General features: G+C 41.1%; 1 protein-coding gene across 1 annotated transcript; it reads right to left on the reverse strand.

Moving 5' to 3' along the window:
• Positions 1 to 173: 173 nt before the first annotated feature.
• Positions 174 to 17,303, reverse strand: LOC5517150 (DDB1- and CUL4-associated factor 1). Its single transcript, XM_032387202.2, has 35 exons — positions 16,894 to 17,303; positions 16,484 to 16,560; positions 16,095 to 16,285; positions 15,821 to 15,890; positions 15,656 to 15,723; positions 15,368 to 15,557; positions 14,805 to 14,992; positions 14,611 to 14,712; positions 14,034 to 14,192; positions 13,032 to 13,211; positions 12,648 to 12,854; positions 12,163 to 12,252; positions 11,766 to 11,845; positions 11,568 to 11,687; positions 11,385 to 11,487; positions 10,884 to 11,154; positions 10,605 to 10,750; positions 9,379 to 9,460; positions 8,874 to 8,959; positions 8,615 to 8,728; positions 8,032 to 8,174; positions 7,658 to 7,733; positions 6,545 to 6,606; positions 6,373 to 6,439; positions 6,056 to 6,127; positions 5,847 to 5,903; positions 5,237 to 5,319; positions 4,895 to 4,979; positions 2,706 to 2,939; positions 1,796 to 1,889; positions 1,194 to 1,298; positions 1,001 to 1,074; positions 694 to 780; positions 335 to 510; positions 174 to 268 (listed from the first exon to the last, which is right to left on the reverse strand). The coding sequence occupies exons 1-34, from the start codon at positions 16,989 to 16,991 to the stop codon at positions 337 to 339; spliced, it is 4,035 nt and encodes a 1,344-aa protein (XP_032243093.2). The 5' UTR covers positions 16,992 to 17,303; the 3' UTR covers positions 174 to 268; positions 335 to 336.
• Between the last annotated feature and the right edge of the window lie 3,908 nt (positions 17,304 to 21,211).

Consider the following 21,211-nt stretch of genomic DNA (forward strand, 5'->3'; position numbering starts at 1 on the left):
CCTTTCGGTCCTAGAACTGCCATTTGCCAATAGCCATTTGTTTCGCGCTGACAACGTTTTTTGAAATAGGCATATGTATATTAACATACAAAGTTGTAAAACTTTGTTGTAATACCAGAACAAGCTTACATTAACACACAGCGGAGGGTACCGAAAGACATCTAGTGTAACGCTAAGATGGGTAAAATATTTATTTCTCATTTCATTAGATAAATATAATATATCATTTGTAGGTTCATGGTAGTTCGTCGCATTCATGGTGAGGCATCTGCAAGGGAATAATTCACAATAAACACGCAGCATAAAATAAAAGGTCAAACAATGAAATCAGAACCTTTAAAATGTGATGATAATGTCGTCTTCGTCAGACGCCGAATCTTGTTCATTAAGAAGGTCGTCATCATCATCATCATCCATGTCATCATCATCATCATCAATGTCATCATCAACATCATCATCGTCGTCGTCGTCCTCGTCATCTCCATCGTCATCCTCTCCTTCATCGGACTCCTATACAAGTTAAAGTAGAAATGAAATTGGAAAAAAACATAAAGAAGGAAACATGAGACCAACTTCAACAATATGCTTCTCAAAGTGTAAAACGGAGTAAGCCAGCAAAACACAGCTATGCAAATCGATGATTTAAAAGAGAGAAGATACAGCGTTGACGATTTTAAGAAATGAAAAACTAACCTCTTCCTCCTGATCGAACCTCCTGGATCTCCCAACTTCGTAAAGACGGCAAACACTCTCGTCTGCTGAACTTGTTGGTTGGTTTTGCTGCGCGAACACCAAATAATAAAAAAAAAAACTATTCACTAGGAAAACTAGGAAAATTAATAATTTAATGCTTTTTAAGTTATGTTAAACCATGAAAAGGGCTTGTTCTTTGCGTGTTCCAGGTCAAACCTTCTTACATAAAAGTTCTTATATAAACAAATAGTGGAGAAGAATAGAGAGTATACATAGAGCAAGCTCCAACACATGGGAACTAGCATACCTCGATGACGGCAACAATGGAATCAGTTGGATGCGATTGCAAGTCAAAAATTGTCTTCTTCACATCAATTGTAGCTGAAAAGGTATCAAATTTGCAATCTATATTATATTCTGTGGCGAAAGGTAAATCATTGAATTATAGCAGGTTTTGTTTTGTTTGGACATGTATTGGAACGCCATGTTGTAATTCTTACCGATTGGCTGATAATCCGTGGAATCAAATGTTCGGAATGAAGATTCAAACGGGCCAAGGACACGTTGGCTCATCATGTTTTCTTCCGTGTCTGGAAGGTGCTTTACTGTATAACGATGAGAAAAATTACAAAATCTACAGTGAAAGATGCTTTATTGTATAAAGATGAGAAAACATAGACTTTACAGGGAAAGTTGCTTTACTGTACAACGACGAGAAAACAAATTAGACTTTAGAGGGAAAGTTGCTTTACTGTGTACGGATGAAACACAAATTAGACTTTACAGGGGAAGTTGCTTCACTGTATAACGATGAGAAAGCATATTAGACTTTACAGGGGAAGTTGCTTCACTGTATAACGATGAGAAAACATATTAGACTTTACAGGGGAGGATGCTTTACTTTATAAGGATGAAAACACGTATAACCAAATGAAAACACGTATAACCAGATGAAAACACGTATAACCAGATGAAAACACTGTATAACCAGATGTAGGTCACGAGGCCTCATCGGATGGTATTGTGCCAGAAACGAGCTGGAAATCGAGCGTAATGTAACCGAGGGTGTAAAAGACCCCTGTGTAAGTCATAAAGTTCTTACTTCCATATATGACGTCACCGCCGTTGTTGAAGATCACGTGACACTGGTCCAATGAAGGGCACGTGTCAAGCAAGTGGAAGGATCGTAAATCCCACTATAGTGCATGTTAAGGACACGATGCGAAATAACCCCAGTTTAGAGAACAGGCGCCGGCATTCTCGGTCCACCACTCCTTCCATACCCTAGGGGCAAGGTTAGACGGGTCCTTGCACGAGAGAATGATTTGTAGATTGCATCTGAAAATGTCGATCAACCACTCCTTTATATTGTGTATTTTGTTTTTATATTTGAAAAATACTTCTGAGAAATTCATCAAAGACAAGGGAATTCCACGGTAAATTTCACGCGAGAAACAAACACTGAATTCAAGGATCGATTATATATTATTCTTGAATACTATAGTCAAATTCTATTTTATGTTTGAATAGACTTTTTTGCTATTTTTAGTTGGCAAAGAAGGCCATTCATCGGATTCCACTTTTCAACCATTTAATTCCACACAAAAAATCGCTCTGTTTGACCAATGAGAGCGCGCGTAAGAATTTGACTATAGGATTCAACGGTTTATTTACAAGAAAACTACAAAATATCAATCTGCAGAAGTCCGATAAGTTATTGACGATATTTGATTGAAAATATCTTGCTTATTCGCTTGAATGAGCTGATTGAGACGGGAGCGGGAGCGGGAGCGTAAAATGGCGGAGTGATTGACCTTTTTTAAGTAAAAGTTTCTCAGCCATTATGCAGTTTTGGATAAGAACGAGTCAAAAACTCGAGAAAACAAGAATAATAAAGAAAATTATTACAAGAGATCAACACGGGTTTCTTTCCAGGGCTAAAGGCTCGGTCTTCCTCCCAAGTAAGTCATATGAATCTTCTCCACCAAGGTACACTCGAACTGAAAGGATACGATCTCAGAATTGATAATGATCTCTAGCCCAGATGGATGAAATACCCCACTGACGAAGTTATTGAACTTGTCGAACTTGTGGATGAGGCGTTTCCCCCGGACGTCCCAGAGCACCCCATCACTGAGCACCAAGTCGTCTGTCGGGTTGAAGGTCGCCACGTTCTTGGAGTAGTGGTTAGCACTGGCTGGGTCAGCTAGCGACACTACGAGCTGGCCAGTAGACGTGTCGTAGATCTGAACATGTAAGCGACATAGCAAAGCTTACAGTAAGGACAAGGGAAACCATTGTGACATGTATCCTGCCCTTACTTTAGTCGCGCAACTGAAGCATGTTCACGCTAGATTAGATGCTCATTTCCGCTATAAATACTGCGAAATTAACGCCATCCTTCAATAAAAACTGCACAATTCTATTTCTAGAGAGTAAAATTGTACAGGGATGACAAATTTTAATTTTTCAAAAGAAAATTAAAATATTTTAAACCAAAACAAAATTGTCATGCAAGTCGGACGGACGTGCTTTGAAGCAAAAGCATTTACAGTTTTCGAGCCTGAAACAGCTGCACAAACAACAAACCCAGTTTGGGATAAATGGGGAGAGTAAAACGACAGTAGTGTCATGCATTTGGGTATGAAACTCAAAGAAACTATGTTAGAGCAATTGGCAAATAGCAACCGTCAAATATTGCAAGTTCTTACATAGACCAAACTCTACTCATGGGTATTATTTTTCGTAAGAATGGATTTGGTGAATGAACTGATTGTATTGGACTCTCTCGATAGCAGAACTGCCATTTGACAATTGGACTGACAGGTTTTTCCCTTTTTGGTAACAAAATTGCCGCATAACACGGGCTTGGTAAATTGCCGCCTTACACGGGCTTGGTAAATTGCCGCATACCACGGGCTTGGTTGATTGCCGCATAGCACGGGCTTGGTTGATTGCCGCATAGCACGGGCTTGGTATATTGCCGCATAACACGGGCTTGGTAAATTGCCGCATAACACGGGCTTGGTAAATTGCCGCCAAACACGGGCTTGGTAAAGTCGCATAACAAGGGTTTGGTAAATTGCCGCATAACACGAGCTTGGTAAATTGCCGCATAGACCGGGCTTGGTAAATTGCCGCCTAACACGAGCTTGGTAAATTGCCGCATAGCACGGGCTTGGTAAATTGCCGCATAACACGGGCTTGGTAAATTGCCGCATAACACGGGCATGGTAAATTGCCGAATATCACGGGCTTGGTAAATTGCCACATAACACGGGCTTGGTTAATTGCCGCATAGCACGGGCTTGGTAAATTGCCGCCTAACACGGGCTTGGTAAAGTCGCATAACACGGGTTTGGTAAATTGCCGCATAACACGAGCTTGGTAAATTGCCGCATAGACCGGGCTTGGTAAATTGCCGCCTAACACGAGCTTGGTAAATTGCCGCATAGCACGGGCTTGGTAAATTGCCGCATAACACGGGCATGGTAAATTGCCGCATAACACGGGCATGGTAAATTGCCGAATATCACGGGCTTGGTAAATTGCCACATAACACGGGCTTGGTTAATTGCCGCATAGCACGGGCTTGGTAAATTGCCGCATAACACGGGCTTGGTAAATTGCCGCATAACACGGGCATGGTAAATTGCCGAATATCACGGGCTTGGTAAATTGCCACATAACACGGGCTTGGTTAATTGCCGCATAGCACGGGCTTGGTAAATTGCCGCATAACACGGGCTTGGTAAATTGCCGAATATCACGGGCTTGGTAAATTGCCACATAACACGGGCTTGGTTAATTGCCGCATAGCACGGGCTTGGTAAATTGCCGCATAACACGGGCTTGGTAAATTGCCGCATAACACGGGCATGGTAAATTGCCGAATATCACGGGCTTGGTAAATTGCCACATAACACGGGCTTGGTTAATTGCCGCATAGCACGGGCTTGGTAAATTGCCGCATAACACGGGCTTGGTAAATTGCCGCATAACACGGGCATGGTAAATTGCCGAATATCACGGGCTTGGTAAATTGCCGCATAACACAGGCTTGGTTAATTGCCGCATAGCACGGGCTTGGTAAATTGCCGCATTCCACGGGCTTGGTTAATTGCCGCATAACACGGGCTTGGTTAATTGCCGCATAACACGGGCTTGGTTAATTGCCGCATAACACGGGCGTATCACTCACGTGTGCTGTCTGCTCGTCTGTCCCGATCACCCGAGCTTCGGACAAATTCCCAAACTTGACATAGTGGTCATCTGGAAAAGACAACCTGCAAACAAGATCATCTTCAGAAAACACCGCACGAGAAGTCATAGCAAGCAACCTGCAAACAAGATCATCTTCAGAAAACACCGCACGTGAAGTCATAGCAAGGTGGTTTACCTTCGGTAAATCACACAATAATTTGATCTCATGTCAATGTATGTCATGTATGGACAGCTCGTTCGAACAAGCAAGGTGGGTCATGTTATTACTGATTAAGTGTCGTTGTGTAAAACAGCAATAGTTTCTCAATTCATTTCTTACTTCATTTCGAAAATTTCGCCGAAATTCCAAAGCGCACATGAAGGCATTCCGAACGGTGAAGAAGTCAAGGCGAACTGACCATCCTGAGAATGAAAATGGAATACCACCGTTAGCAACAGAACAATTTCTCCCATAAAGAGGCACCGGCACACCTAAACCAAAAGGGACAGAGCTTTAGCACGACATAGAAACATTAAGAAAATATCGGGGCATAGTTACGCCCCTTCTGGCCATTTCCTTATAATTACTGCTACGGCCACAAGGCAAACCTATAGCAAGCAATGAATGACCATCTGCACTAAAACGGGCAGGTCGAGGTAACGAGAAAAATAGAAAAGGAGTGAGGATTGAACAGCCTCGGGCAGAGTTGCTTTTAATATACAATTGTATGTATTATAACACCTACACAAAACACAATGTCTGGCGAGGAAGTTTATATGAAAATGGCAAGAACCATCAACTCTGGCTGCTACAGTATTGGGTCAGTTACAGGTCTAGCTGCTACAGTATTGGGTCAGTTACAGGTCTAGCTGCTACAGTATTGGGTCAGTTACAGGTCTAGCTGCTACAGTATTGGGTCAGTTACAGGTCTAGATGCTACAGCATATACCTTGGAGGGATGACACATGGATATCGCCGCACTATTACAGGAGTAAGAAGCTTCTTCCTGGAAGATAAACCACATAAAAATCTTCATGAACGATTGAAAATAAATAGAATGAAGGGGTGGATAGCCGTTTACGGCTGTATTCCACTGATTTTTTTAGGAGCGTTTTCAAAATTTATTTAACCGTAAGCGATAAACCACCCTAGTTATACCTCTCCTGAAATGATGTTGAACATTTTCAACTCGCCGTTTTGAGTCCCTAATATGATGTTCTTGCCATCTTCCTGTGCGATAATAATAACAGACATCAGACCGGGCACATTATACGGAATATTCCTAATAACTGCTAATAACAGAAATCAGACCGCAAAAGAATGCAATAAGAATGTGCTGACTATTTTCTCTTATGTTGCTCTCCCTAGCTCGAAGTGGTACTCAATTTTCCTTCATCAGAGCGGACGTTCCAGTCTGAAGACCCTCCCCCTGGCTACGGGCCTGTGTTCCCTATGTGTTCCCTATAATATCTTACCATGAAGGCAACACACGTGAACATGCTTGTCTCATCTGAGTCCCGCATCCCGCGCAAAGGCTTGAATCTGCAACGGAAACAAAGACTGAGAGTTACATATGTAATAGTACAACCACCAATAAAAAGCGATTAGGATGAACTGCTTGGTCTTAATACACGAAGTTATTCTTACTTGCTGTAGACGAACTTGCGGTTGAATCGCGCGCCGTTGTAGCCTCCGTGTCTGGGGGTCACCTGCAACACGGTGAAATGGTAAAAAAGGGGGACGAGACAAAACGCAGTATGGGTCATCCTGGCAAACCCTATAGTCCGTGGGCCAGAAAGTAAAACCCTCCCCAGCACCACCCCCCTCAGAAATTTTGGAAGAAATATATCACCTGAAAGCCCTTTTCATAGTGAGTCTAAATTATATGTCAACCCTTTATAAAGCTCTGGGTTGGCCGCCGTACAGCACAAAAATTTCAAAGCAGTTTTAATTATTTTCCAAATTTGAGAGTGTGGGTACCCTGTGGAACCTGAAAACCTCCCCAGGCTCATTAGCAGATTTTTCACTAAATTAAATAAAATGCAAAAATGTAATGTTTGGTTTACTTTTTCTAAATCTAGGTTTAGTTAAACAATTATTTTCGAAAGATTCCGACATGGGTACCCTGTGGTTTTTAACTGAAAAAAAAAAAAAAAACACGCCGTACGGCCCACGCCCAGAGCTTTTGAAGTGTAAACATATATTTTTGAAATCACTATGGAAAGGGCTTTCAGATGTTATATGTCTCATATGAAGGGGGGGGGGTCACTCTCTGGCCCACGGACAGGGCGTCGAGGTCACAAGCGCGAGAACAAGGCGGAATAAGGCCGGTGGGGGGTGAGGGAGTAAGTGGAAGAAGTCTTCTCTTTCCTTTCTCTTCTCTTCCGCCCCCTCCCCCCTCCGTCTTCTCGTTCCCGTGCCTCGTTACACTCTCGACGCCCTGGATACCCGAGGATGAGTATATGGATGATCATTATCTAGGACATTCATACTTTACCGCAGTAGTCACGATTGCAATCCCGTCTCTAATTTTGTTCTTTTACTAAGTTCAAACTTTCGAATCTCCCACACTAGACGTAGAGTCGCTGTCAAAAATCTAGTGTCACTAGGGACCTTTCAAACGAAAAAAAACTTTTAACGTAATGATGACTTTCAGTGGTTACAACTTGACCTACACATAGAAGATCTTTAAAGCCCTACTCCCTCAAAATTGCTACTAGTATGTCGAAACCATTACTACGGCTGCTATTACATACTCACCTCTCTTCTGGTCAGACGTGTGGTGATGTTACTTGGTGCGTAATGACGGAACTCGGGGTCTGGACACTTATGTGGCCTAAAGCAAGGGGGAAAATGAGTACAACACTTTTCTAGAACTGCAAGCGTAAAGGTTGGTTCACACTAGTATGCAAGCCAAAGCGCAACGCACGTAATGTTTGGACTCTCACTTGAACTTAAGTTTACCTTTATAATGATGTTATTTTCTTGTTTGCTTACAAGCATTTGTCAAGAAACGGTGGGTATAAGGCAAGTTTCGTAATGTGTCACGTATTGGAAGAAAGAATATGTAGACTCCTTTACCTCATAAATAAACATGTAACGTACTGGTAGAAAGAATAGGTAGGCTCCTTTACCTTAATAGCGAAAAAGGGGGGCATGCCGACATAGGATTGCTACACTGCGCATGCTGATCACGAAGAAACCGCGTGACAATATCGTCCAGGGTGGGGGGCGCCGGTGGGCGCTCCGCGCCTGACTTGATGTCTGGTAACAGGCGCTACAAGTAATCGAGACATCTCGATTAAAAGGACTAACACTACGCTCAAGAAAAAACAAGGCCTTTAAAGCGAGGGGTCACAAATAAAGGATATTGCATAGCCATTTTGCAGGGATACAAAGCTCGGCAAACGTTGACTTTAAACTAGAACTATTCAAAGCGAAGCAATGAGAGAAAGTTAGCCTGTGTGCTGTTCTTGTTGTTATTGTGTAGATCTCAGAAAAACTACGTGGTCCTACATGAATCCAATTCACAGACAAAAAAAGGGCCTTGTATGTTTAAACACAATCATTTCCTTTTTTTCGCCTTAAAAAGATTAGAAATCCCGTCTCACGAATAAAAAATCCAAAATCATGTTTCATGGAATAACACTTCACCGCCCTGAAAAGGAGGTTCTTTTGTTCATTAGAGGGGGGTCCAATGTATTCACTCCTGCATACCTTTTCCGCAGGAGTGCCAGGGTCACTAAATCTGTACTTGGAAAGAGTTGGGGTCTGTGGGCTGGAGACTGGTGCTGGTGTGGCGAGCTTTTCTGATTGGTGGGGTTGAAGTCTCTACAAGAACAAAATGTGCTGGGATTCAAATTTCGGGAAGAAAGAAGAGTAAATTAAATAAGGCGAGTTGAATGTCTTTCTTCATCCCTTCGTCCTTGTATTTTGTTCTCTTTCGGACATAACGGCTCTCAGTCACACAGCATACCTTAGCAAGTTTAGGGGGAGTTTCTATCAACCGGTTGTTAGGCAGATCAGCTTCCCTGAGAAGCACCTTTGCAGTCTCTGTCAAACCTTGGATTATTAGAACAAAGTTTAACAAATCAATTTCAGCGTTGGTTTGGGGGGTCAGTACGCAGCTCTTACAAGCTGCAATTTGATTGGGCAAATGAACAATATCCGCACCTCGACACAAAGAACGAGAAAAATAGAGACAAAAGAACTCCTTTGTAGAGCAAAGATAATAGAAGACAAAGCAGCTGCGTACTTACTCGGTTTGGGAAGTAACAACAAAAAGAATTTTAACGATATCAAATGTAGGGAAGGCATCACAGTAAAAAAAGTTTAACGATATCCAATGTAGGGGGAGAGTCACAGTTTAAGAACTTGAACGAAAGATACTGATTATCATAATCAAAGTTCAAAGAATCTGAAAACATTTTTAGCCTTACTCCAGCCAGACAATAAGATTATTCCAGTAAGCCATTTCTCACCTTTACACATTAGGTGGTCATACATGAGTTGTAACAGCTCTTTTCCTGGGTATGAAATTCGAGTCTGAGCGACGACACCAGCCTTTGGGAAAGAAAATACTCTTCACTGTCATTTGCATAACATGGCAAGAAGTATCCTTGATAAAATTTGATGACGTCATTTACCTGCACATGTCTTTAAAAAAGAGGAAGAGCGCTTTTAAAGCATCACCATTATTTCTTTAATGAAGAGTGGCTTAGATGGCATTTATTTATAATAATGAGTTTAATTCAACCTTTCGCGGTATAGACTGGATTACAGGTGAGTCAGAGATACAAGTAAGCAATACAATAAACTACAATTAATCAATGTAATTAGCATATTTAACAGTAACGAACTCGTTGAAACGACTCGTATTAGTAGGCCTCTGATACGATGTAGATTTAGACCTGGGGTTATACCCTAAATCATGTGTAATGCGACGCCCTTTAATGATAGGAAAAAGAGGATTCTCTGGTTTGATTCTGGAAACGAACCGCTGGCATGCAATATTTCTTCGCTCATGCAACGTTGGAAGGTTTGCCAGCGTGAGTGAACTCTCATAACTACGACCTGGGAAAGCGATCTTGAGCGCACGCCTCTGAACATTCTCTAGGGCGTCAGACAGATAATTTGGAAGGTTCGCGAAGGCTGCAGACGCATATTCAATAACCGATCTGATGAGTGACCTGTAGACTGTTATCAGCTCTATGGCATCCAGGCCGCATTTCTTAAGTACTCTTAAAGCATAAAGCCTTTTGTTAGCCTTCTTAATTATGAAGTCGCAGCGCGCAACCCATGTCAAGTCACACAATATAAGAACGCCAAGCAGCTTGAACGACTGCACCCTATCGATGGTATTACCTCTTACGGCCATGGGCTGCTAACTGCAACTATCATAGTTTAAAAAGCTAACGGGCATTTCCTTGTACTTTAATGGATTAAGGCGCATGTTATTCTTTAGGGCATATGCTTGAATGTCATTATCAATGTGTCCTAGGAGGGATGGTGAGTTCCTAGGTACCACCTCAAGAACAGTCAAATCGTCCACGAACGAGAGGAAAAGCTTGTTTTTCCATGTAAGGGGATATTTTAACAAAGCAGTTATTAAGGTTTTATTAATGGGTAAAACAAATAGGAAGTGGAAGAATCACGCACTTGTAAGTACGCGTGTAACTGTATTTACCAAGCCATCGCAAGCACTTACCAAAGTTATTCTAGACAAAGACGGGATTGATGATGTGGCATTTCCAAGAGGCTTTCCCGTCACTCGCTCCAGTAGTTCTGCCGCGTATTTACAGAACACCAGATGATCCGATATGTTGTCTTCAAGAACAGGCTCTCGCATCAGAACTGGAAGAGAAATTATACGAATAATGGGCAAGTATAGTGAGCGTTATATGTGGATGTGCTATTCCGCATTCGCCACACTCTTTTCCATAAAAAGTCTTATCATTCGGTGCACGCTATACTACTTGTATCTTACTTTGCAGCTGGCCACTATTGAAGAGCTGAAGCTTGCCAATCACTTGACGAATCTTGTCACTACGAGAAAGCCCACACAGCGCCTTGCACGCCAAAGCCCGCATTGAATCAGCGTGAACCAGCGGCGTTTTGACAAGCAGCAAGCTCAGTAGCACCTTGATTCCGTTACCATTGCGCAGGCAGGACCACATCTTGGGAATGATTCCAGAGTCAGCAGATGGTCTTCCGCTCCAGCATAGCTTGCCACTTTGCATCTGCCTGGCTACTGAAACCTACCAACAAACAAGTACTTTAGTGCAAGGGCGTAACCACAGGTAGCCCAAGCTCTGCCAAGAGTAATTTGAACCGACCGGATCATTGAGCGTTAATATAGAGAAGATATGGAGTTGTTACTTTATGCTAGAATTCTTCCATAAAAATGTAAAAAATTCAATACAATCCGTTTTAGCGCTCTTCTGTGAAATTTAGAATTTTCACTCTATCACTCCTACTATAATTTTACCCTGACTCGTGGACCACAGACGCAATTACAGATGACATGTAATCCCCACTTCTGAATGTCAGAGTCAGCAACAATGTCACCCTCCGCAGCTCGTAGCAGCAGCCTGTACAGAAAATGCAATCACTTCAGCTACAACAAATATGCTATAAGTATGCAATTCAATTCACATAATTCGATTCCTACCTCATTCCCGTCTGGGACTCGCCAGAGGGTAGCTGTATTTGATCACACAGAGCTTCCATGGCAATAGGGCTTACAGTGAGCACGGCAAGAATCTCTAGTGCAAGCCGTGTTACATCACTCCTGTTAAGACACAAATCCAATGAATCCCATTGGTTTACAAAAACAAACATGCTTCCTAAGACAAGAATGTATGATTACCTGCAGCTATAGCCCCGCCAATCAGAGGACAGAGATACCACTTGTAGCATCAGAGTGAATCCTTGTAGTTTTTTCATAATCTAGAGAAGGCATGTACACATTAATTCTTTTGCCTGGAATAAAACACCATGCTATGTATGGGTAAAGGTTATACCAAGAGAGGTTTCAATTGGTAGGCTGAAAATCTTTGTTCAACCATAACATGGCATTATTTTAGGGCGGTGTAAGGCTTACAGAAATTAAAGGGTTAATAATAAAAGACTGTGGATGGGTCAGGGTTCACCTGGAGTGCTATCCATTGGTAGTGTTGCAGCTTGTTGTTGCAGTTTCGGGCATTGTAAGGCTTACAGGTTTTTCTTTCTGCCTAAAGTAAAGGACCTTGGATGGTTTAGCTTACCTGGAGTGGTTTCCACTGGTAAGTCATGTATCTATGCTCCAGCATTAGATCAGTGTTCTCTAGAATACTGTCTTGGTCCAGAGATGCAGCCTAGAAAATAGAGCGTATTTTTTTTTGCACACAACAACAAAACTGGGAACATACGAGTAGGGGAAGGCAGAAAATTATTCTGCTTTTATGTTGTTTCCACTTGTCCACAGTTCACAATGCTCTTGATTCAATCAAGGATTTTATTTTGTTGGCCAAAGTATTTTTGTTCACACAAAAACAAATTAAAGAACATATCATGCATCATGCCATCTCCATTTGGATTTCTGGTATGTTCTAGGTATTACCCCAGTACAATACAGCAGCCCACCCTTTTAGAGTTTGGAAACTTCAGTGCACATCCCAACATGGACATTAGGTGCAGTGGAATCTTCTTTGAAGATTGATGACTCTTGAGGATAAGCCGTGAGGAGAACATCAAATACAAAGCAACAAACCTTGTAGGCTGGTATGGGAATTGGTGGTGTGCCCCCATTCTGCCGTGCTAGATTTCTGCGCAATGCATCTGCCTTGATACTCAAATGGGCCTCAAAGTACTTGCGCAGGGCCATGCAGGCATGCTTGACGGTCTGACGGCTACTGAACACCTCATCATCACTTAACAAAGCAGCTTCATCAACCCGAAGGATTGGTAGAGTGCTTAACTAAGAGAAATAACATAGGGGAATAAAGCAAAAGAAACTCTAATGCCATACAAACTAATGCCATAAAACAACCCCAAGCACTCAAATCCTGACTATGGACTTGTTCATAACCCCTTTTTGTCAACATGATTGTGTGCTTATCAGGGCAAACCATTGGATATTTATAAAAGTACTCACCAGGTTAATCAGTTTGCGCAAGCCATCTCCATTATCAAAAAACTCAAGCACAGCACGGAACGGGAAGGTGAGAGAGAAGAAAAGAGTAGCATGACAGTGTCCTGAGTCATGTGAGCACTCAAGCAACCAGAGAGCATACTTGACCATGTCATTAAGAACAGGGTGTGGGAGCAGACACACCTAAGAATGGGGAAGAGCAAGAAAAGTCATAACCAATGGAGAAAAATATACCCAATGTCATTGAATGCATTTCAACGCATTGTAAAATTATACAGAGATAATAGGGGACTAGGACAGTGACCCCTTTTATCCAAATGCAAAATTGATACATTTTATTGTAAATTTGAACAAAATCTAAAACTGTATGCAGTGTTCAGTTTTTTTTACTTTCACATTTACATAAAAAATGATAAATTTTTTTATCACCATCACCTGTGATAAACATATTATCAGCCTTTACTGTACGCAGCCACTTTTGTCAAAAGTCTAAAACTAATATTTCACTTGTTTATGGAAACTGCAAGGTGATGCATAGCATCATAAAGTGAAGGCAACATGTTTTTTTAACTTTCACATTTACATAAAAATGATAAAAAATTAATCACCATCACCTGTGATAAACATATTATCAGCCTTTACTGTACGCAGCCACTTTTGTCAAAAGTCTAAAACTAATATTTCACTTGTTTATGGAAACTGCAAGGTGATGCATAGCATCATAAAGTGAAGGCAACATGTTTTTTTAACTTTCACATTTACATAAAAAATGATAAAAAATTAATCACCATCACCTGTGATAAACATATTATCAGCCTTTACTGTACGCAGCCACTTTTGTCAAAAGTCTAAAACTAATATTTCACTTGTTTATGGAAACTGCAAGGTGATGCATAGCATCATAAAGTGAAGGCAACATGTAATTGCAAATCTAAAGTAACACTACTTAGTCTGAACAAAAGTCAGTCACACTCAATTTTGTCTTCTGTTCTTTTCTTTCCTTACCCTTTCCATGGCGTCTTCATTATAAGCCAAGTAATAGAGACACATAGAAACACCTGTTGCAGCAACAGAAGGGCGAGGGACCTCAAGCAACCGCTGCACATGGGCATGAGTGACAAATTCAGTGGCAAATTTTTTATGGCACAACAGAGAGGCAAGGTACTGGAAATAAATAGAAAGTTTGTTTAGAAAACATCAAAATGGTTTCAAGCTACAGTACCAAAAATCTTCTTAGTAAAGTATTCATTATTGGAAATTACAGTGTAAAGCTTAGAACACAAACAAATATGGGTAGAATGCTTGTTGTCTACTGAGAAATCACAAGGAGAATTCAGGTGCTGAAACTGCATGAACTACTCTTATTGGAACAAACATTCCAGACATTAATTACAGTATATTTCCACTGTTCCTGGGCAAACTAGTCACTCTTTAATGTCCATATAACATGGATTGAACTTATCTCAAATAAGACATAAATCAGGGGAAAGTTAACTAAATAGCAAATGTAATACCAAAAGTTTTAATGTGAGTATAGTGAAGGATCACTGACAGGATCAACCGTACTTATACATTACCATACCTTTAGTGCCTCAAACGATAAGTACATGTCCACCTGTCCTTTGAATGTAATGTAGTGCATGATGAGATCCAAAGCTTTCAGCTCGAACACTGTTGGAAGGAGCTGGAAGATGGCAAAAAATCTCAGAATATTATAAAAAAAACACATTCTAAAAAAATACATCACTCAAAGAGACACCAAATCTGCCCCCTTACCTCTTGATATTCTCCTAATGGTGTGAGGTACTGCATAATCAGACGCTGTTGCATGGCCAGTGTCAATGGGGATAATGAGAATGACACAGGAGAACACTGATAACTCCTTTTGCTAGTTCTACTGGGAGAGCGACTTCTTTTGGATTTGAGCTGGCTCAGATGGCTTTTAGACGAGGGAGTCATTTTCACTGGGAGAAAGTTTCAAGTTAACTAAATCATAGCCAGTTTATCAGGTCCCCACTAGAAAAATAGGACCTAAAAAGGTTAATGATTTGAGGATGGCATTGTACACTTGCTACAAAAAGAGGTGTTCTGCTAGAAATGGTTTGTTAAAAATTCAAATATATACTTGACATAGAATTGTACACAGCAAAATTCAATATAATAACAGAATGCAGCCTCAAACAGGGGTCAAGGTACGGCTAATATAAATAGCATGTAAGTAGTATGCTACTTTGTGGGAAATTGGTTCACTGGTGCAGTATGTACTGCCTGCCATACTCTAAACTAAAAACTGTGTAACACTAAATATTGTGTAACCCTAGCCTGAAACCAGACATTACCTCTAGGGATTGGGCTTCCTGCTGAAGATGATTCTGTGGATGATTTTGAGCTGATAGTACTGCTCCCTTCATTCTTTATTTTGGATGTTTTTGTCTTGGAAAATGCTCTGCTCTGGATGTCATCAATAGCTGGTTGTTTCAAATCCTGTAGATCCTTGAGAATGTGAAGGCGCCGTAACATCATGGGAACCTAGGGACCATAGGGACACCCGATATTCACTTTCAATACTCACTTTAAGTAATTGTCTCACATAATAAATTGGATATTGGAAACAGCTAAAGACTTACAACAGCAGCATTTTCATCCCTGAAAGAGCCCGCAACATCCTGACTTTCCATAGCAAATCCAAGAAGGCCTAAACCAACACATACAAGAAGATACAGTAGTTGGACAAAAGTTCTATCTAATAATGTAAAAAAAAATATGAGGAAATAAAAAGAAGTCCAGCTTACCAACAGCATATGACCTCAGAGGCTCCTTGGCATCTTTTGCCCATGAAAACAGCCGTGCAAGAAGTCCTTCCTAAAAAAATACTTAAAATAGTAGTATCACAGACTCTCAATGCTATGTTTACTGTATATTTATGCTAATTAACATGATGGATACATACATACAAACACTGGGAAAATTTTTTTTAAAGGAAACCAGGGTGTTCATTTATAAAATAATTACCACTGCAACAATTTGCTTTAGGAGGTAATTTCAGCATTTTTCAACAATACTTACAGTTTCCTGGAACACCATGGCACTCTCTAAGCCTGGCATGACGTTCAACAATAGCCGACAGGCCATACAGTTTAAATCAAATTCCTCCCTTGTACTCATAATGTAGGAGTTGACAAGTTTATTCATGAAGTCATCATTCTTGAACAAAGCCTTCAAAATATGCCCAAGTGTGCAGTCTGGGTCAGCACGACCTGAGGAAAATGAAAAATATATTACTTAACTTAAAGTGGAACAGTGTTCTACAATCAAGTGGTTATTTTCAATCATCTTTCTTATGGGCATTCAGGGTTATAGCTGTGTACCATTTGATGGTTAGTGAGCTACTCTACGGCTGGAGGTCAGCCTGCTTTATTCTCCTAGTATGCACTTTTTCATCAAACACAGGTTACCTGGATGCCTGTCATCGAAGGGATCTGGGTCCAATTTGTGGTAGGATTCGTTCTCCCCCTCTACAAGGTCAGCCATCCTACAACAAGCATGAGAACAGACAATGAATCAACACTTCAAAAAGAATAATGACAGTCAATTCTTTATGTTACCATGTAATGGCTGAAGCTTGTGTGGTGGGAGGGGGTGGCATGCACCCTTATCAGTCCATATATGTATTTATTTAAGGTCTAGATGCCATTTCCTTTTAAAGTTTTAAGTAAAATCATTGCACACTCATGCAAGTCACGGCCGTTGATGTCTTAATATAGCTTATGCTGTGTTCGATCTCAAAACCACACAGAGTTTTGTTTTACCTTACTTAACTTACTTTAGTAAGTATTAGTTTTTTTTTATTCGTTAATTTACTCACCTTCGCAAGGCCTCGATAGGAGATCTCCCTTCTTCATCGTCAGCACTCCACTTATCGAGCAATGAGTTGATCTCGGTTGTACTATCAAGAGCTGCCATTTTAAGCAAGGATATGCCGATAAGAATCAGCTACTAACGGCATCTGTGTACCGCTTTACCGAGAAAAAAACTTGAAACTCCCGCCACATACTACAGAAGTACTAGATTATTTCAGAAACCTCTGATCTTATAACAACCAACTGCAACTACATTCGATTTTTTTCTATAGCATCTGTCCAGTATTTTGGATATCTTTGCAGGTAAATACACAGGAAGATGGATGATCGTCTGGAAGTGTTTTTGAGAATGATTTTCTGTTCCTGTTTTCCTTCTCACCCGCCATGTGATAGAATAGATGAGCCCTGTGAACTTATGGTCAGCGGGGCTTCTTGACTCGCCCTAGTCTTCTCGCATGCGCATATCTGCAAGGGCAGTAGAGGAACAAAGGAACCAAGTCTTAGGAAGATATGGCTAGTTATAAAACCAAGAGAGCATAAAGGCTGGTTCACACTAGCGACATAACAGACACTCTTATTTTCTATGTTCAAACTGTGAATGGTTAAAAATAATGACATAACGGCAGAGTCATAATGACATAGGAGAAATAACATGTTTTTTTTTTCTTATGTCGTTATGTCAATGCCGTTATATAAGGACACAAGGGCGCGATGTTATGTCGTTATGTCACTAGTGTGAGCCAGCCTCAAGATAAGAGAGGGACACTTTGCCGTGTCGATTCCCATTCTGGCTATTTTTAGACCGCCAGCCTGCGCGTGAGCATTTTTACTCACCTTACCCCCGCGCTTTGGCATTTGCATCTTGTTGTAGCCGCTGTTTTGTGACTTGAACAAAAAATACACCCTATTTGCACTAATAACATCGAAGATTTCATTCTAGCATCAAAGATAGCGGTTTATTTAGGAACTGTAGTACTTTGAGACTTGCAAGGTTTCGAAAACGTGTAAAAAAAAAGAGAAGGAAAACCTCAAATATAAAAGTGGTTGATCCTGACGGTGCTTCAAATACCGCTTCCGCTCTAACTTGCTGCTTCTTCGTGGTTTCTCAACATTCATTATCTTCCTAATGGTCAAACGAAATCTGTAAGTTAGATACGATATCGATTTTTGTGAATATTCCGGTGAATTGAGAAGGAATTCAATTTGGATTTGCTTTCATTTGTCGTGCGAAGTGCCGTATGGTGTGCTTACATAGAATCCGGTCAAATAAAGAGAATATCGATTAGAATAGATGGCTTACAATCCTGTGAATCGTAAATTTATATATACATACAATGTGCAGCTTCAGGTTCCCCGTGGAGTACCGCCAAGTCTTACATTTTCAACAAATTCAAATACAATCTTGGGATGGAAATGACAGGCGCGTTTTGACTAGTATTCGACGTTGGTTTGTGCACCATGGAGTAGCTAGAGCTTGGTGGCTCATATTTTATACGCCCTTGCACCGGCGTCGTATCTGCGGCGCCCAAGAAATAAATAATGAGCGGAGTAGTCGTGACATTGATTTAGAGAGCCGTGGTTGTGTGGAGTGACCATAAGAGATTTTGTAGTATTAGCGACTAGTGCTCTGTTGTTGTAAGGGGGTTGTGGTTGTGTGCCCATCTTACCGTGATTGGAGCGGTGATTGGGGGCGTGACCATGAGTTACGACCGTAAGAGATCCGTGGTTGCTAGGGAGTTGTGTCATTTAGGCATGACAGTGAAAGGTCCGTGGTTGCTAGGGAATTGTGTGAGCATGATCGCGATTGGAGCGTGACCGTTGATTAGGGTGTGGCCGTGAGTGCGTCGTGCCTACTGATTCTGATCGCGCAAGCTCATTGGTTGCATGACAGTGAAAATGAATGGGAGAGGCGGTGACTATGGTAACAAAAACTCACCATTACGTAACCGTCAGAGTGTGTCTCCTCAAAACAAGGGATACATGTTTTTTTATGCTGCTTTATTTGGACTCGCAATTCATCGCATTAACGCCCTTATTCTCGTCTAGTCCTCAATCCACATTATATGATATGGCAACGAATTATAACGAGACATGCAGTTCACTGGGGTCATGGAATCTTCACGTTTCAATGGGACGAAGCCTCGTAAAGGTGAGTCAACACGTGACGAAATGGTTGCCTGGTCGCTATGGCGACTGTCATTGCCGGCCATATCTACCAGTCTGAGTCTGAGTGGCCTTACTCTCATGCTGGACTTTTCTCTTAAAACCACCGAAAATGGCTTCTTGTTGCTTATTTTTCTTGGCGTATTCTTTTTCTTTACATTTTGGATCATCGGAATAGAGTGATGGAGCATATACAGTGAAGACAGCTCGGAGTTTTCTTTTTTGTTCTCATCTGACGTATCCCCGGAGTTAACTCGTGAGTCTTTCATTTCTCCGTACGAGTTTTTCTTGTCTCCGTGCCTTTCGTAGATACTCGTAGGTGACGTTGGCGCGCATGACTTAGCTGCGCGCGACAAATGATTTTTCTTCTGGAACAACTGTTTGAGTAAATTTTCTTAATCTAAGGTCTTTTTTAGAATCTCCCATCTCCTCTGTACCCTTTTTCTCTTTGATCTTCTTAGTCAGCAATTCATTTAGAAATGGTTTTCCAGGTTTGGGCTTGTTTTTGCCATAGAGAAAGCTTAGTAAGTGGTTCAATATTAGCTTATCCTCGGCACTGCGGCATTGAACCCGAAAAGTTTTTCGGGGCTCGTACAGCTGTTTCCTGACTGGCGGTTTTTCTAGGCAGGCAGTCACTTTGCGATCCAGTTTATACCGGTTTAACGTATTCGCTATGACTTCAGCTCTTGTTTCGCAATCGATCGTCCCATTATCCGGACTTTTCGGATTAAAGGTTTGAATTGGACTTCGTTGTTGATATCTCGTTTCTCTACTTCCTTCCTTACTTGGCAGCTCTCTTGGTAAGTTTTCCCCTTTTTCACCTTCAAGCTGTCCAGTTTGGTTAGCATCGGTCTAAGCTTTTGGAGGTGGATACTACGATTGTGTAGTTTGGGCTCCATAGCAAGCGCCTCCCCCGTTTCAGAGTATTACTAGGAGTCCCCTTATTCCCTCTGTTATATTTTGAGATGAAGTTCTCTCCTGTGATAGATGGTTTAGCAAAACCGTAAGCTCAGCCAATGTAATGCTTCTTTTGTGATGGGTCTTTCGGTTTGGTTGTTTGGGTTCGATATCCTGAAAATTGTCTGACCTATGGATACAGTTAACATTATGTCAAGGATACCGCAAATAATACCAAAAAACTAGAACCGAATCTAGACTCATGTTGTTTGTCCAGAGAAATTGATTTCCATTACAGAGACCACAAGAATGTGGTTCTTTGTAATTAGGAACAAATGAACAGCAAAAACTTTTGTTTATTAAGTGACAGTGTTGATGAGTTTTATGTTAATTTTGTTTATGCCGTGCCACAAAGAATTATTGTAACGTTTTTACAGCAAATTATTTATCATTTTATTTTTTCATCTTCCTCAATTTTATTCTGCGAGTTTATTATAGTTTTTTTACTTACAGTAATTTATATATTGTAATATATTTGCTCGGAGGGAGCGCAGCGGACCGGAGAGCAAGTCTAATGTTGGTATCGCATATGATTGTTCGTGTCCACACCATAGGCTTCCCAGTCAGCTTTTGTGTTTTGATTTCATGCAGATCAGCGGTCTTTCTAGCGCATGCGCGAGATTCATATAGTGGATGCGATTTTTCGTGTCCACACCACAGGTTTTCCAGTCGGCTTTTGTATTTTGATTTCATGCTGATCTGTGTTTTTTTAGCGCATGCGCGAGTTTTATATAATCCATTTTTCGTGTCCACACCATAGGCTTCCCAGTCGGCTGATTTGTATTTTGAATTCATGCTGATCAGCGGTCTTTTTCGAGAACCGCTGTACTGAAACATGTTCGTCCCGTCCTCCGAGCATTCACTTTCTATTAGAAACTTCTATTAATATACTAATTTAATGGCATTTTTGCTTATAACTATCAACTGTTTGGAAGGTCAACGTGAAGAATGACAGGTGCTTATTATGGCTTTTTTGTTTGTTTGCCGTAGATTCTTGGCTTACCACAGCCTTGTTTTTTCTTTTGTAATACAAATAAAACGCGAAAACAAATACAGCGCAAACAATCAAATTTTTCCAACGATTCCAAAAGCAGCGAGGACAAGTCCCGTACAGCGTGCAACCAGCATGTAAGTCCACAGGGAGCCCAAGATCGCAACGTAACTTGGCCGGGTTCTCTAAAAAGACAAACACAAACAAGCACA

Source organism: Nematostella vectensis, chromosome 1 (genome assembly GCF_932526225.1).
Source record: "Nematostella vectensis chromosome 1, jaNemVect1.1, whole genome shotgun sequence".
Lineage (NCBI taxonomy): Eukaryota > Metazoa > Cnidaria > Anthozoa > Actiniaria > Edwardsiidae > Nematostella > Nematostella vectensis.

What these genes read in the sequence shown, in the direction of transcription:
- LOC5517150 (XM_032387202.2), bottom strand. Translation starts at nt 16,991, where the DNA reads ATGGCAGCTCTTGATAGTACAACCGAGATCAACTCATTGCTCGATAAG. An exon ending in GAGTCCCAGACGGGAATGAG is followed by an intron (nt 11,488 to 11,567) that starts GTAGGAATCGAA and finishes TTTTCTGTACAG; the next exon opens with GCTGCTGCTACGAGCTGCGG. An exon ending in CACGGATTATCAGCCAATCG is followed by an intron (nt 1,075 to 1,193) that starts GTAAGAATTACA and finishes ATACCTTTTCAG; the next exon opens with CTACAATTGATGTGAAGAAG.